The following is a 14,702-nucleotide window of genomic DNA, read 5'->3' as shown; positions in this document are numbered from 1 at the left end:
TTCTGCTGTCTTCTCCTGAAGGTTGTGACTCATGCTATGTGCCCTGGCAGCCCTCTGAAGCCACACCCAATTGCTCATGCTTCATGTGTGAGCCTAGAATGTAATTCCCAACTTATAATAGTTGGAAAATCATAAACAATACACGTCCGAATTTCTGATTTGTGTTGTTGGCAGGTAAAGCCTCCCCAGCAGCACAGACATGTAAGATTACCCTTTAAGTCTCTTCAGGTTATGAGACTATTGGGGCAACACCACCAAGTCGAGACTTGTCCTTACCAAATGTCCACACATGCCAGGTCTGGAATATTTACATTTCTATTTGACTCGACAGCTGAGGAAACCTACATGAATTCCTCATTAATTACCTTACCAAGCAAAAATCAACTATTTTTGCCACTTTTCACATGTCCATTCACTCATTTTTGAAGTGAATCTCAGATCAGGTTTATGCCAAGAATCACCTGGGCACTTTTAAAATACAGCATCACATTGAGCTGGTATACTTACCCCAGGATGAACTGCAAGCAGTGTGAGACTATTTACTGAAGCATGTCCTGCTATTCATGTTGTAGTGCATTCAGGGGGCAGGCTGAAATCTGACTCCTGAGTTATACTGCTACTTTTGTGTCAATGCACTTTCAAAACCACTTCTCATGAATGCAAGAGTGGTAGTATAACTATGCTATTTCAATACTAACTGATATACTAAAATGAAAAGAAAAATCAAAATTAGAAGGAAACATTTTAAAGGCAGTTGTATCTTAATTGCAGTTATTGTCATTGTAAAACTGATCCTGCTGTTTATCCTGAAAGTTACCCAACTGTTAATCTGATAATGATGTCAGACATCATCCCAGAAGAGACATTTCCTAAAAAGGTAAAGTTCAGATAAAATTTCTAATGAATTGCCACTGCCTGAAAGAACAAAATGTTGCTGACTTTTTAACATATCAATCTGTTTAATACCAGAAAATTCCTTCTTTATAAACTCCTCTCGTCATGTGGCATTTATAAGAAACACCTAGGATTGTGCTTGATCCTCAGTTGCGCAAGTTTGTTAAGCTGTCCATTTCTATCTTTCTTTTGTGGTCGATCGTATCTATATCTCTGCACCATCAGCTTTATTGGGTAGGCTTGGGAGAAGATTAATCTGCTTCATTTAATGTTAAATCCCCCTCTTTGACTGCACTTATGATATGAGTCTTGTTGAATCGGATCAGTTGTAAAGTCATTGGTCTGAACTATTCCCATGCCAGGTCTTTAGAGGAAAGGTTTATTGTACCCTTCCTGGCCCTAAAGAGGAATGTGTCTGTGGAAGTCCATGAATTTTGGAAGTAATATTTTGCAAGAAGACTTAAAGAACAAAAAAGGTTGTTCAAGTGAAAGTTAGTAATGTTAATTCTCTCCCCAAAATAGTGATAATGAATTTGTTGTACTTATTTTGTTTGAAGTGAGGATCCACTGGTAATTACCATGTTATGCATAGCATAAGCTATTAAAGTAAAATTGCAGTAAGTCATGATTTCATCTGGTAGGACTGATCTGTGGACCTTTAGTTCTCACCAAGCTTCTGGTAATTCAAAGGGTTTTCTCTTCATTTAGCGCAGGGCATCCTATTTACTCGTAGTTTTCCTTTAGCCTTGCGGCCGCTGTCAATGCCTACAATGTCAGCTTTTCTTCTGTTGTGAGCGTCTTCAGCACAACTTCTTCATTTATTTATTTGCTACAGAATTATCTCAATAAAGCTTTTTACAGTATTTCTTCCTTGCGGGGGGTGAGGGGGTCTCTGCAATTTGTTTAATGGCTCCAAGTTCATGGAGCAGAGGCCCAGTGAGTTATCGTGTCGCAGTTGGTTTTCAATCAGACAGAATGAGGAAAGAATTTCTGCTCATTTTAATTTTGCTGCTTCATACCCATATGTTTCATGATTCTTGAGGTTAGAGCTACAGTAAGGAGGGAATCCTTCAGCCTAATATCCTCAGTTATCTTGGGCCAGTTGAGTTTGAGGAAAGAAACCTGGATGGTGATGAAAAAGGTAACCCATGAAGGTGGTGATGGAAGGTGTCGTCGACCGTGCTATCAAGCGGCACTTGCTCACCAATAACCTGCTCACCGATGCTCAGTTTGGGTTCCACCAGGACCACTCGGCTCCAGACCTCATTACAGCCTTGGTCCAAACATGGACAAAAGAGTTGAATTCCTGAGGTGAGGTGAGAGTGACTGCCCTTGAGATCAAGGCAGCATTTGACCGAGTGTGGCACCAAGGAGCCCTAGTAAAATTGAAGTCAATGGGAATCAGGGGGAAAACCCTCCAGTGGCTGGAGTCATACCTAGCACAAAGGAAGATGGTAGTGGTTGTTGGAGGCCAATCATCTCAGCCCCAGGCCATTGCTGCAGGAGTTCCTCAGGGCAGTGTCCTCGGCCCAACCATCTTCAGCTGTTTCATCAATGACCTTCCTTCCATCATAAGGTCAGAAATGGGGATGTTCACTGATGATTGCACAGTGTTCAGTTCCATTCGCAACCCCTCAGACAATGAAGCAGTCCGTGCCAGCATGCAGCAAGACCTGGACACCATCCAGGCTTGGGCTGATAAGTGGCAAGTAATATTCGCGCCAGACAAGTGCCAGGCAATGACCATCTCCAACAAGAGAGAGTCTAACCACCTCCCCTTGACATTCAACGGCATTACCATCGCTGAATCCCCCACCATCAACATCCTGAGGGTCACCATTGACAAGAAACTTAACTGGACCAGACATATAAATACTGTGGCTACAAGAGCAGGTCAGAGGCTGGGTATTCTGTGGCGAGTGACTCACCTCCTGACTCCCCAAAGCCTTTCCATCATCTACAAGGCACAAGTCAGGAGTGTGATGGAATACTCTCCACTTGCCTGGATGAGTGCAGCTCCAACAACACTCAAGAAGCTCGACACCATCCAAGATAAAGCAGCCCGCTTGATTGGCACCCCATCCACCACCCTAAACATTCACTCCCTTCACCACCGGCGTACTGTGGCTGCAGTGTGTACCATCCACAGGATGCACTGCAGCAACTCGCCAAGGCTTCTTCGACAGCACCTCCCAAACCCGCGACCTCTACCACCTAGAAGGGTAAGAGCAGCAGACACATGGGAACATCACCACCTGCACGTTCCCCTCCAAGTCACACACCATCCCGACTTGGAAATATATCGTCGTTGGGTCAAAATCCTGGAACTCCCTTCCTAACAGCACTGTGGGAGAAGCTTCACCACATGGACTGCAGCGGTTTAAGAAGGCGGCTGCCACCGACTTCTCAAGGGCAATTAGGGATGGGTAATAAATGCTGGCCTCGCCAGCGACGCCCACATCCCATGAACGAATTTTTAAAAAAAGCTCAGCCCTCACTGCAGCATGACATGGCAATGTATCATTCTTTAAATTACAACATCATTGTTTACAAAAAGAAAAATTGCTCCAGCTCCTCAGTTTTACAATCAAGCCCCGCTTCTACCAAAAATACATAAACAGATGTCCAATCAACAAAGAACAGCAAAACTTGTTCAATGAAAGGTGGGAACTTTAATTCCATCCTCAAAATGAGGCTAGTTGTGATGATGAGCTTGTTTTATTTCATTTTTTAAAGTGAAGATCCAGAGGTCTTTGCTCAGTAATTGCCATGTTACGCATAGCATAAGCCATAAAAATAAAATTGCTATAACTCATGATGTCATCTGGTAGGACTGAATTTTTTCAATCTTCAGAGGTTATGATACCAATAACATTCCTGTCAAAATTGGCACCAATTGTTTTATTGCAGCAACACACAATGGGACTGCTGGGACATGGAGGGAAAATCAAAATATTGAGTTATACATTTCCTTTTTACAACTTTCATCTGTGATATTGATAATGTTGAAATTTCAACATCAGTTGTCTTTTGAGAGCTTTTGTTTTTGTCATGATGTTTTGGAGGAAGGGAGTGGGAGGAGAAGAGGAAGAACAACAGACTTTAAATTGGCCACCAGTGAGTGCTAAATTTATGAGATTTTAACTTCACCATTTTTTTTTCTATTTCCAAGATCTGTTAAGCAGTTTGTGTTGTAAGTCTATCGGCTGTAAAATGCTGAAGGAAACTCCTTTAAGAAATTTCAGAAAGTTAATTACAAATTTACTCTTCCAACACATCCATTACTTACACTGTGTTTGAATGAGCTGCAAAACATGGTAGGATTTCCCAATAGCTCATCTGGCTAAGACACAGTGTCTCTGAGTAGCCCTGTTCTATGCCAGGTTAACAGATCTCAGGAGCACAGCAGTAGAGGAGCTGCTGTTTGCACCCCTGGGCTAGAAGAGTGGAAAATTGGCAGAAATTCCCACTTCTTATTGATAGCCAGTGAGCCTTGCAGGAAATGTGAATAGTGAAAGAGGACAGAAATGGCCTCAACTGTGTTGACACTCACAGTCCAGGATCAGACATCAAATTTGGGAAGGAAGGGAGCAACTGTGGACCCATACCCCGGCAAGAAATCAGTGCCTTCATGAGGGAAGAATATTGGCAAAAAGAAGTGGAAGAATTATTTTTTTTTAAATGTGCAAAATCACAAACCTAGCCAGGTGTTTCCAAAATATTCTAAAGCAGTGGCACATGTCCCGAGAAAGGTTCAGAAGGTGCAAACAGACAACAGATTGCAGCCAGTGGAAATGAATTAAACTTGCAGTAATCTTTCAAAATATGAAATGACTGTTTACTTAAAGGTGTGGGGAAAATTCAACTTATTTGGTATGTTTGACTCATGATAAAAATATACTAATGCATATATTTGGTTCATATTAACTTTCAGAATTGACTTACAGTTATCAATTGACTTACAAATGTAATTCTTTCTTTATCCATTAATATGTAGTGGCCAATGTCAAGTTATAATACAGTAATGGAATTTTGTTTGGTCTAAACAGAGATTGGCCTATTTGTGGATGGAATTAATGGCCACCTATGGACCATTATTTCATATGTTGTCTTAATGTAGGTTCAAGTCTGAATCATTAATATATGATTTAAGAGTGTCATCAGGTGGTTTTCAAGACTCCATACCCTTCCTACTCATTACATCCCACTCTCTGGCTACTGTCTCAGGCTGAACCAGACTGTTTAACCATGAGCTGAGTTTCCGACACTATATCTTCTCCATCAAAAAGACCGCCTACTTCCATCTGCGTAACATGGCCCGCCTCGGCCCATTTGCTGCTGGAAGCTTCATCCATGCCTTTGTCACCTCCAGATTCAACTATTCCAATGCTCTCCTGGATGACTTTCCACCCTCCGTAAGCTCCAGCTCATCCAAAACTCTGTTGCCTATATCCTATCCCACACCTCGCTGTCCTACGTTGGCTCCCGGACCTCTAGTGCCTCAAATTGAAAATTTTAATCCTTGTGTTTAAATCCCTGCATGGCCTCCCCCTGGACCCATTATCTCCAACCTGTTCCAGCTGTACAACCCCCCCTCTCCAACTCTCTGTTTCTCTGAATTCTTAGGCAACTACCATTCCGCACCCCCCCCGCCCCCCACTTTACCTCACCATTGGCGGCCATGCCTTCAGCTGCCTAAGTTCCACATTCTGGAATTCCCTTCCTAAACCTCTCCTCCTTTCCACTTCCCTGTCACCTTTAAGACCCTTCATAAAACCCACGTCTTTGGCCAAGCTTTTTGTCATTCCTCCTACTATCTCCTTCTTTGGCTCAGCATCCATTTTTTTTGATTACGCTTCTGAGAAGCGCCTTAGGAAAATTTCTCTACATTAAAGGCACTACATAAATGCAAGTTGTTGTTTCATATTATTACTATTAGAATCCAGATATATTAAGAATATGTTTATGTTGTTTTTGCTGATGAAATGCAGTTGGACGAAGACTGGATGGATGATGACCGGAATGATTTCCTGGATGATTTGCATATGGACATGCTGGAAGAACAGCATCATCAGGCTATGCAGTTTACAGCCAACATGCTTCAACAGGTAATGGAACTATAACTTGTAGTGCAACAGTAACTTTTTCTAAAGTTACTATGTGGAATAGCAATTAGCCAGACTCTGCACTACCCGTGCGAGCTGCAGGTGCTGGTCCCGCCTCCACAGGCAGCTCGCCTGAGGGAAGACTTCAATTTCGAGCCACCTGCCTCGCAGGCAGCAGCCCTCGGGTTGATCCTGATAGGTGGGTTGGAGCGGGCTGGGGGGCGATCGCGACACCTGTGGAGTCAGGGTCTTAATTGTATCCATGTGATTTATATCAGTTAGCATTAATTGTATTCAAATAGTGTGTTATCAATTGGGAACTGTCGTATCCTTTTATGATGTGGAGATGCCGGTGATGGACTGGGGTTGACAATTGTAAACAATTTTACAACACCAAGTTATAGTCCAGCAATTTTATTTTAAATTCACAAGCTTTTGCCTGAGGAAGGAGAAAATCTCCGAAAGCTTGTGAATTTAAAATAAAATTGCTGGACTATAACTTGGTGTTGTAAAATTGTTTACAAGTATCCTTTTATAAGAGAGCTGATCTCGGGTGTGATAGTAGTAATGTGGATCTCTGTGAATAAAGGCTTCAAACAACTGAAGACTAGGCTCCAGTATTCTATCCTTCACCACTGGGCTATCCAATTTATAACAGGGAGAGCAAGACTCCACAGAAAGGCTTTAAAAACATTTTTGATATTTACCTTTCGCCGCTGAAGAATGCTGAGTGGGGCAGGCCCGATTCCTGCCTCGCCCTTCACTGACTAAATTTCACCAAGGGGTTCTTCAACAGGTGTTGGGGCCCTAATTAACATATTCAAAGTGTCTAACACCTGATTTAGGCACCCGGGACGCCTAAAAAAAGGGCTCGACAAATCTAGCTATGGGACTAAAGCCTGCGCAGATTGGCAGCAGGATGCCCCACTGCTAAATTGGTATAGATACAAATTTCTACTCCTGTGGTTTTGACAGTAGCTGTCATATATAGCTTTTGATCAATTAGTTTAAGCTGGCTATTTCATCTGTGATATAAATCGCTGATGAACAGGCAACACTTTGATTTTCCTTCTCTAGAATTGCTGTGAATGAGTAATGAGAACAAAATACACATGAATTTCATGGGGCAGAGTTTCCGCTTTGGGCGCAATCGGGAAATTGCACCTAAAATGCTCTCGAAATTGCGTTGGTTAGCTTACAGTTCAAGCTTCCGATAAAAAATCATTTGCATAATCACAAATGTAAAATCTTCCATGAACCAACGTAATTCTTTTTTCTTTTCATTAAAAAGTATTCATTGATGTATTTAAGAGTGGTAACCTGGTGCAGTTTTATTAATACAGCTAAAAATGGGTTTATCACAAAAAAATTAAGCATTTTTAATGTGTCCAGTCCTCCACCTGTGAGTAACCTGATTTAAAATCACTTTTAAAAAACTATACTGAACCATTTAATAGTTTAATTGGTATACACTAGTCTGTTTCTGAGTAAATTAAATTTGTTTTGATATGAAAAAACTTGGAAAACGTGCCTGTGCGCCTAGGAAAATGAGCGCAATTTGGAGAGCCTTCCCAAACCAAAGCAATCGACAAAAACTCTCAATGCTGACCTACAGGCGTGGCCAGTTCTGTGGGCAGGGCCTGATCCAGCGAATTTAATCTTAAACCAGCGTAAAAGATCACAGAAAACACAATTGTAATTTTGGGTGTAAGTCACGTTTAAAATTCCCCAATCTTTTGCACTGGATTGGCTGATTCCGTTGATCTTACTGACGTAAAGGAGCAGCAACTCTACCCCCATGTGAACATAAGAACATAAGAAATAGGAGCAGGAGTAGACCATACGGCCCATCGAGCCTGCTCCGCCATTCACTCAGATCATGGCTGATCTTCGACCTCAACTCCACTTTCCCACCCGATCCCCATATCCCTTGATTCCCCTAGAGTCCAAAAATCTATTGATCTCAGTCTTGAATATACTCAACGAATGAGCATCCACAGCCCTCTGGGGTAGAGAATTCCAAAGATTCACCATCTTCTGAGTGAAGAAATTCCTCCTCATCTCAGTCCTAAACCACTCACCCCTTATCCTGAGACTATGCCCCTTAGTTCTAGACTCTCCAGCCAGGGGAAACAACCTCTCCGCATCTACCGTCAAGCCCACTAAGAATTTTATACATTTCAATGAGATCACCTCTCATTCTTCTAAACTCCAGACAGTATAGGCCCATTCTACTCAATATCTCTTCATAGCACAGCCCTCTCATCCCAGGAATCAATCTAGTGAACCTTCGTTGCACCACCTCTAAGGCAAGTATATCCTGCCTTTGGTAAGGAGACCCAAACAGTACACTGTACGCCAGGTGAGGTGTCACCAAAGCCCTGTACAATTGCAGCAATTCTTCCCCACTCTTGTACTCCAACCCCCTTGCAATAAAGGCCACCATACCATTTACCTTCCTAATTGCTTGCTGTACCTGCATGTTAACTTTTTGTGTTTTGTGGACAAGGACACCCAAATCTCTCTGAACACCAACATTTAATAGTTTCTCACCATTTAAATATTAATTTCTATTCTTCCTCCCAAAGTGAATAACCTCACATTTCCCCACATTATACTCAATCTGCCACCTTCTTGTCCATTCACTTAACCTGTCTATATCCCTTTGCAAACTTTATGTGTCCTCCTCACAGCTTACTTTGCCACCTAGCTTTGTATCGCCAGCAAACTTGGATACATTATACTCGGTCCCTTCATCTAAGTCATTGATATAGATTGTAAATAGCTGAGGCCCAAGCACCGATCCTTGCAGCACCCCACTATTACAGCCTGCCAACCTGAATATGATTTGAAATCATTTGGGACTGCTTTCAAGCCTCACACTGCAAAAATACACTTATACTTTTAATACATGCTTTTAATACCATGCCTTATCCTTCATTTTCCCTGAGCACTAACATGCCCCCTCTTTCCAACCAACAATTTCCTTACTGAGTCTATACAAATTTCCAGTTCCACACTGCTTCTCTTCGTCTTTTATTGCCTCTTCTCAGTCGTGAAAATAAAACTGAGGGGTGATGCTGAGTGGGGATGGCACAATCACTTCACCTAGCATCATGCCTACCCTATTCTCCTCAAACTGTTTCTACCCATACAAATATGTGTTGTATTCTTGAGTTTTGTCCTTTAAAGCACAAGGCATATGCTATAAATCAGTGAATCACTGAATGGTGGTTACAGAAAATTAAACTACATAGTTATGTGTTCAATCTCTGGCTCATCTCCCTGGACGGAACTAGCTTCTTATGCTTTTTTACTAAATGTGCTACATAAATTTAATGATCGACTAACAAGGTTGGGGCTGTCAACCTGTTTTGCACAATACATTGTCAATGGAGGAAAGACTGTAGCCAAAAAATATTGCAAATTGTGACTTAACAACAGCTGAACCTGCTGGCCCATTACTCCAGTGAAGTTCCTGCCATGTTATCCATAAGAAATGTCTTTTTTTTCCCACTGCACCAGCCAGTTCCCCCATGCTTCGTTAGTTTGAAAAGTAATAGTATGCATTGGTGCATGACTCTAAACTAAGCTAATTTCCTCTCCTTACAATAAATATTTTTTAATATCAACTGATGCATCTGACATATTTGGAATTAAAACATAGACAAGTACACTTTGTTTATCACACATTCACAGTAAATCTGCATTTGGAACATTTCATTTTTGTGGGATTGTTGCCAGTGTAATTATTAGAAGCTTTTAACCAATAAATGAGTACCTCTCATACATAGAAATGCACCTGCGATTCTGCAAATATTTCAGTTATGCTAACCAGAATAGTCATATAATCCATTAATATCAATATACGTATCATACTTCAGAAAACAAAATTGCTGTTGTGGCTTTTCCAAGGAGTAGATTGCTCCTTCCAAAAATATTTATTGTAATCCCCATACACTTCTGTTATGAAATTCATGGCTGTCCACTATTTTGTGCAACATAGATGAAGTAATATTTTACATTTCTGAAACAATAACAATTATTACAGCTTGGTCAGTTGACAGCACAAGACAAGAAACTGCTAATAAGCACCTCTGTGTCTTTTCATATCAGTCGTTATTTCATAGTTTGGTGTACACGATAGGTGATTAGGTGGAGGATTGTGTTTATTACTTCCCACATAATGACTTCCTGAACTTGGCTGGATTGTCTGGGGATGATGCCAAGTGAAAACAAGGGAAGTAAGAAAGCATGTCAACCACAGTGTGTATTGTTTATTTGCCCCTGTTCCTGGTATTTATTGTTTATTTACCCCTGTTCCCGGTATTCATTGTTTATTTGCCCCTGTTCCCGGTATTTATTGTTTAGTTGCCCCTGTTCCTGGTGTTTATTGTTTAATTGCCCCTGCTCCTGGTGTTTATTGTTTATTTGCCCCTGTTCCCGGTGTTTATTGTTTATTTACCCCTGCTCCTGGTGTTTATTGTTTATTTACCCCTGTTCCCGGTGTTTATTGTTTATTTGCCCCTGTTCCCGGTGTTTATTGTTTAATTGCCCCTGTTCCTGGTGTTTATTGTTTATTTGCCCCTGTTCCTGGTGTTTATTGTTTATTTGCCCCTGTTCCCGGTGTTTATTGTTTATTTGCCCCTGTTCCTGGTGTTTATTGTTTATTTGCCCCTGTTCCCGGTGTTTATTGTTTATTTGCCCCTGTTCCCGGTGTTTATTGTTTATTTGCCCCTGTTCCCGGTGTTTATTGTTTATTTGCCCCTGTTCCCGGTGTTTATTGTTTATTTGCCCCTGTTCCCGGTGTTTATTGTTTAATTGCCCCTGTTCCTGGTATTATTGTTTAATTGCCACTCTTCCTGGACAACAAAAGAGGTAAGGGACAACGTAAGCCATGAGATAAGCCAAAGACCAGCCATGATCTTATTGAATGACGGAGCAGGCTCGAGGAGCTGTATGGCCTACTCCTGCTCCTGCTCCTATTTCTTATAGGTGCTCCTGTACATCTCTAGGAGAATTGGCAGAAGCCTGAAAGTGGATTATCTGCCTGCCCTGGCAAAGGGATAACAGTGGAGCAAGAGGGGAAGAGAGGAGTAACTGTTGGGATTGCAGACTATTTTATCGCTATTGCAACAGTTACATGTTCAATAACAAGTTAAAATCGAACAATTCTTTCTGCAACATGATCCTAATAGTCTAATTTCTTATTCCATAAATGATTAGCACCTTGAAGCATATTGTTCTAATATTAAAGGCTATTGTCAGGGTTAGATTAACAGTCCTCAATTTTAATGCCCCCTTCCTGGCAGAAACCGGGAGGGCAGTTAAAATTAGGTCAGCGACTTACCCCCTCTGATACCGCTGCCTTCCCAATATATCCCGATGTTAACCTGCTCTTTTGAGCAGGACACCAGACCAAGCTGGCAGGGTCTTTAAATATGCAGATTGGAACCCGATGGCGTCATTGGGAGTCGATCTGCACCTCACCACATTTTATTGCAACATTTAAACCAAATTGATTTTAGTTGGAGGCCTGAATGGGGGAGCAGTGACAGCTTCCCCGTCAAACCAAACCTGTCCGGAGCTGGATCGGGGGTCAATGTTTTTTTTGATTTTCCTGCATAACATCTAGCTCTTCATCTTGCATTGTTCTATTGATACGACAAACTTCAAAACATCTACTTTTCAGGCTATGTGAAACTTTTTCTGACATTTCTGCCTGCTCTCTTATTCTTTTATGTAACAGAAAAAGCAAGAAGATGATGAGGGAACAACAGATACGGCCACTATTTTGTCTAATCAGCATGAGAAAGATAGTGGTGTTGGACGTACTGATGAGAGCACTCGAAATGATGAAAGCTCTGAGCAAGAGAACCCAGGAGATGACCACACCACCTCTAATACCTTAAGTAGTCACATGAAACTCGTGTACAGCCACGACACACTTGGAAGTGGCGACATGCAGCTTAGTAATGAATCATTCATCTCTGGGGACTACACAGACGCAGATTTTCTTGGCATTCCAGCTGATGAATGCGAGAGGTTCCGTGAACTGCTGGAGCTGAAATGTCAGATGCAGAGTGCCAATCAGTATAGTCTTTACTACCATAGCAGCACCGTGGATATGAGTAAAAATGACCAGGAAATTGTTGACCGAGAACTTGAAATGTTGAATGAAGAATTGCGCAACATTGAGCTCGAGTGCCTGAACATTGTGCGAGCCCATAAGATGCAACAACTGAAAGAGCAATACAGGGAGTCATGGATGTTGCACAACAGTGGTTTCCACAACTACAACACCAGCATTGATAGCCGCAGACACGAGCTCTCTGACATTACAGAGCTGCCGGAAAAGTCAGATAAAGATAGCTCCAGTGCATACAATACTGGTGAGAGCTGTCGAAGCACACCACTGACGCTAGAATTATCTCCCGACAACTCCTTGCGCAGAACAGCTGAGAATATCAACAGTCAAAGTAACGAGGGGGCAGCCAGCAATTCTGTTTCCAACAACTCACCCCAAAAACCACTACTGTCCCATACAAGGAGCCGAGAGTATAGCCCTGCAAAATGTAACTTAGCTACTAAGGAATCTGACCATAGCAAGCAATCTGATGGAAAAGAGGAGAAAAAAATTGCAGAGAGCAACAAAGGCCATACTTTCTCCCAGAACTCAGGCTCCCAGCACATCCCCTGTTCAACCTCATACCACCATTCTCCATATAGACATGCTCATATTCCAGCACATGCTCAACACTATCAAAGTTACATGCAGCTGATACAACAAAAATCTGCTGTGGAATATGCACAGAGCCAAATGAGTCTTGTAAGTATGTGTAAAGAGCCTTCCTCTCATGAATCCTCAAGTCAGATAGAACCCAAAATGGAGTGGAAGGTAAAAATCAGGAGTGATGGAACCAGATACATTACCAAGCGGCCTGTCAGAGATAGACTTCTTAAGGAACGTGCAATGAAGATTAAAGAAGAACGTTGCGGTATGACAACTGATGATGATGCAATAAGTGAGATGAAAATGGGGCGTTATTGGAGCAAGGAAGAACGTAAGCAGCATTTGGTACGTGCGAAAGAGCAGAGAAGGCGACGTGAATTCATGATGCAGAGCAGATTGGAATGTTTAAAAGAACAGCAGAGTACAGATGAGAAGAAGGAAGTGAACATAATTGAACTGAGCCACAAAAAAATGATGAAGAAAAGGAGTAAGAAAATTTTTGACAACTGGATGACAATCCAGGAACTGTTGACTCATGGTACTAAATCACCTGATGGAACAAGGATATATAATTCCCTGTTATCAGTAACTACTGTATAAGTAAGCTTTTCCTTGATGTAAATTAAATACTACCAATTGAGGTAGAAAAGATCTTGCCTCGTTAAAAGTGGCATATTTTGTAAATATATAAAATACGTCAGTAGTCCATATGTGAATGGAAGTGCTACATTTTCATCAGTGGGTGACAAAACTAATTCAAAAACAGACACAAATTGCTCTGATTGTGCCTTTTTAAAGGCAAAAATAAAAACTAATATACTTTTGTAAGCAACCACCTAGAGCCTGATATCTTGCTTTTCACATTGCTTCAAATAGAATCTATAAGTTATTAACTTTGGAAATTCACATATGCCAATAGACTTTAGTCATTGTTAATATTTTGTATGAAATGAAGACTCCTTTTCTGCTGTTTTAGATATAAAATGCTATTTGCCTAGATTGTGCAGAAATCTGCAGTCATGTATCTATTTATACTGAAAAAGATCTTGTACTTTATAATTTCTTGCTGTTCTACGTGTAACTTGCTTAAATTTTAATCAGTTTTCAGCTGAAAGATCCTCTAAAAACTGCTGGAATGTGCTTACATTTAAGCAGTTCTGCTGACAAACAAGCTGCAGTAAATTAGAACTGTTTTCTTTGCATGTACATAAATATCATTTGTTTATATGAAACAGATTGTGTAATTGTGAAAACTCATTGTAGTTAATTGTGCGCTTTGTAGGCTTGGATGTATTGAACTAATACAGTTTAATGTACATCTATGTTAGTTACACACTTTTGATGTCTTGTAAAAGATGAAAATAAATTATTGTTTTATATTTGATGAGCTTTTCAGTTGGGTGTTAATTGTATTACCGCAAATAAACAAGATCGACAACACCATCAATTTCAACGCTGTCCCTTTACAGCAGTTAGATCTGAAATCCTGCACTAAATTAACATTCCATATTTACATCACAGGGAATGTGCATCCTCCATTCAGTCTCACAGATTGCTTGACAGAAATCTACATGGCTGGTATCCCCTTGAACTTGTCCTTTTCCAATCACATTAAAGTAGCTATTTTAGAAAATCAAATGTGTTTAAATTTTGTTCTTGCTGGTAACCAGTGAAAATGATTTTGTCAACTTAACTGCACCCTCAAAGGCTGAGTTATAACACCAGCTCATTTATAAGGCTGCTGGCCCTTGGTCCCATCACTTTCATGCATCCATTTAATGCTACATTATGAAACATTCACGACAGCATGCACCTCATTATAATATAAAAAGCACTTAAACTCCTGAGAGGTGCTATAATGAAACTAGAGTGCACTCTGAACTATTGTGGTCAGCCAATTATTTAGGCCTAGTCCATCATTACAGGGTGTTTCTACATTTCTACAGCCTCTTCTGTACCAGCATTAGTTT

At 41.0% G+C, this 14,702-nt stretch overlaps 1 protein-coding gene across 4 annotated transcripts in view; it reads left to right on the top strand.

Moving 5' to 3' along the window:
- Positions 1 to 14,116, top strand: part of pdzrn3b (PDZ domain containing RING finger 3b) — a 313,710-nt gene extending 299,594 nt beyond the window's left edge. For all 4 annotated transcript variants that reach the window (XM_067998912.1, XM_067998911.1, XM_067998913.1 and 1 more), the window contains 2 exons: positions 5,886 to 6,002; positions 11,749 to 14,116. In XM_067998912.1, the coding sequence (XP_067855013.1) occupies positions 5,886 to 6,002; positions 11,749 to 13,332 (1,701 nt within the window). In that variant the 3' untranslated portion in view covers positions 13,333 to 14,116. The remainder of the gene's footprint in view (positions 1 to 5,885; positions 6,003 to 11,748) is intronic.
- The last annotated feature ends 586 nt before the right edge of the window (positions 14,117 to 14,702 follow it).

Source organism: Heptranchias perlo, chromosome 17 (genome assembly GCF_035084215.1).
Source record: "Heptranchias perlo isolate sHepPer1 chromosome 17, sHepPer1.hap1, whole genome shotgun sequence".
NCBI classification, from domain to species: domain Eukaryota; kingdom Metazoa; phylum Chordata; class Chondrichthyes; order Hexanchiformes; family Hexanchidae; genus Heptranchias; species Heptranchias perlo.
This window is presented reverse-complemented; position numbering and strand designations above follow the sequence as displayed.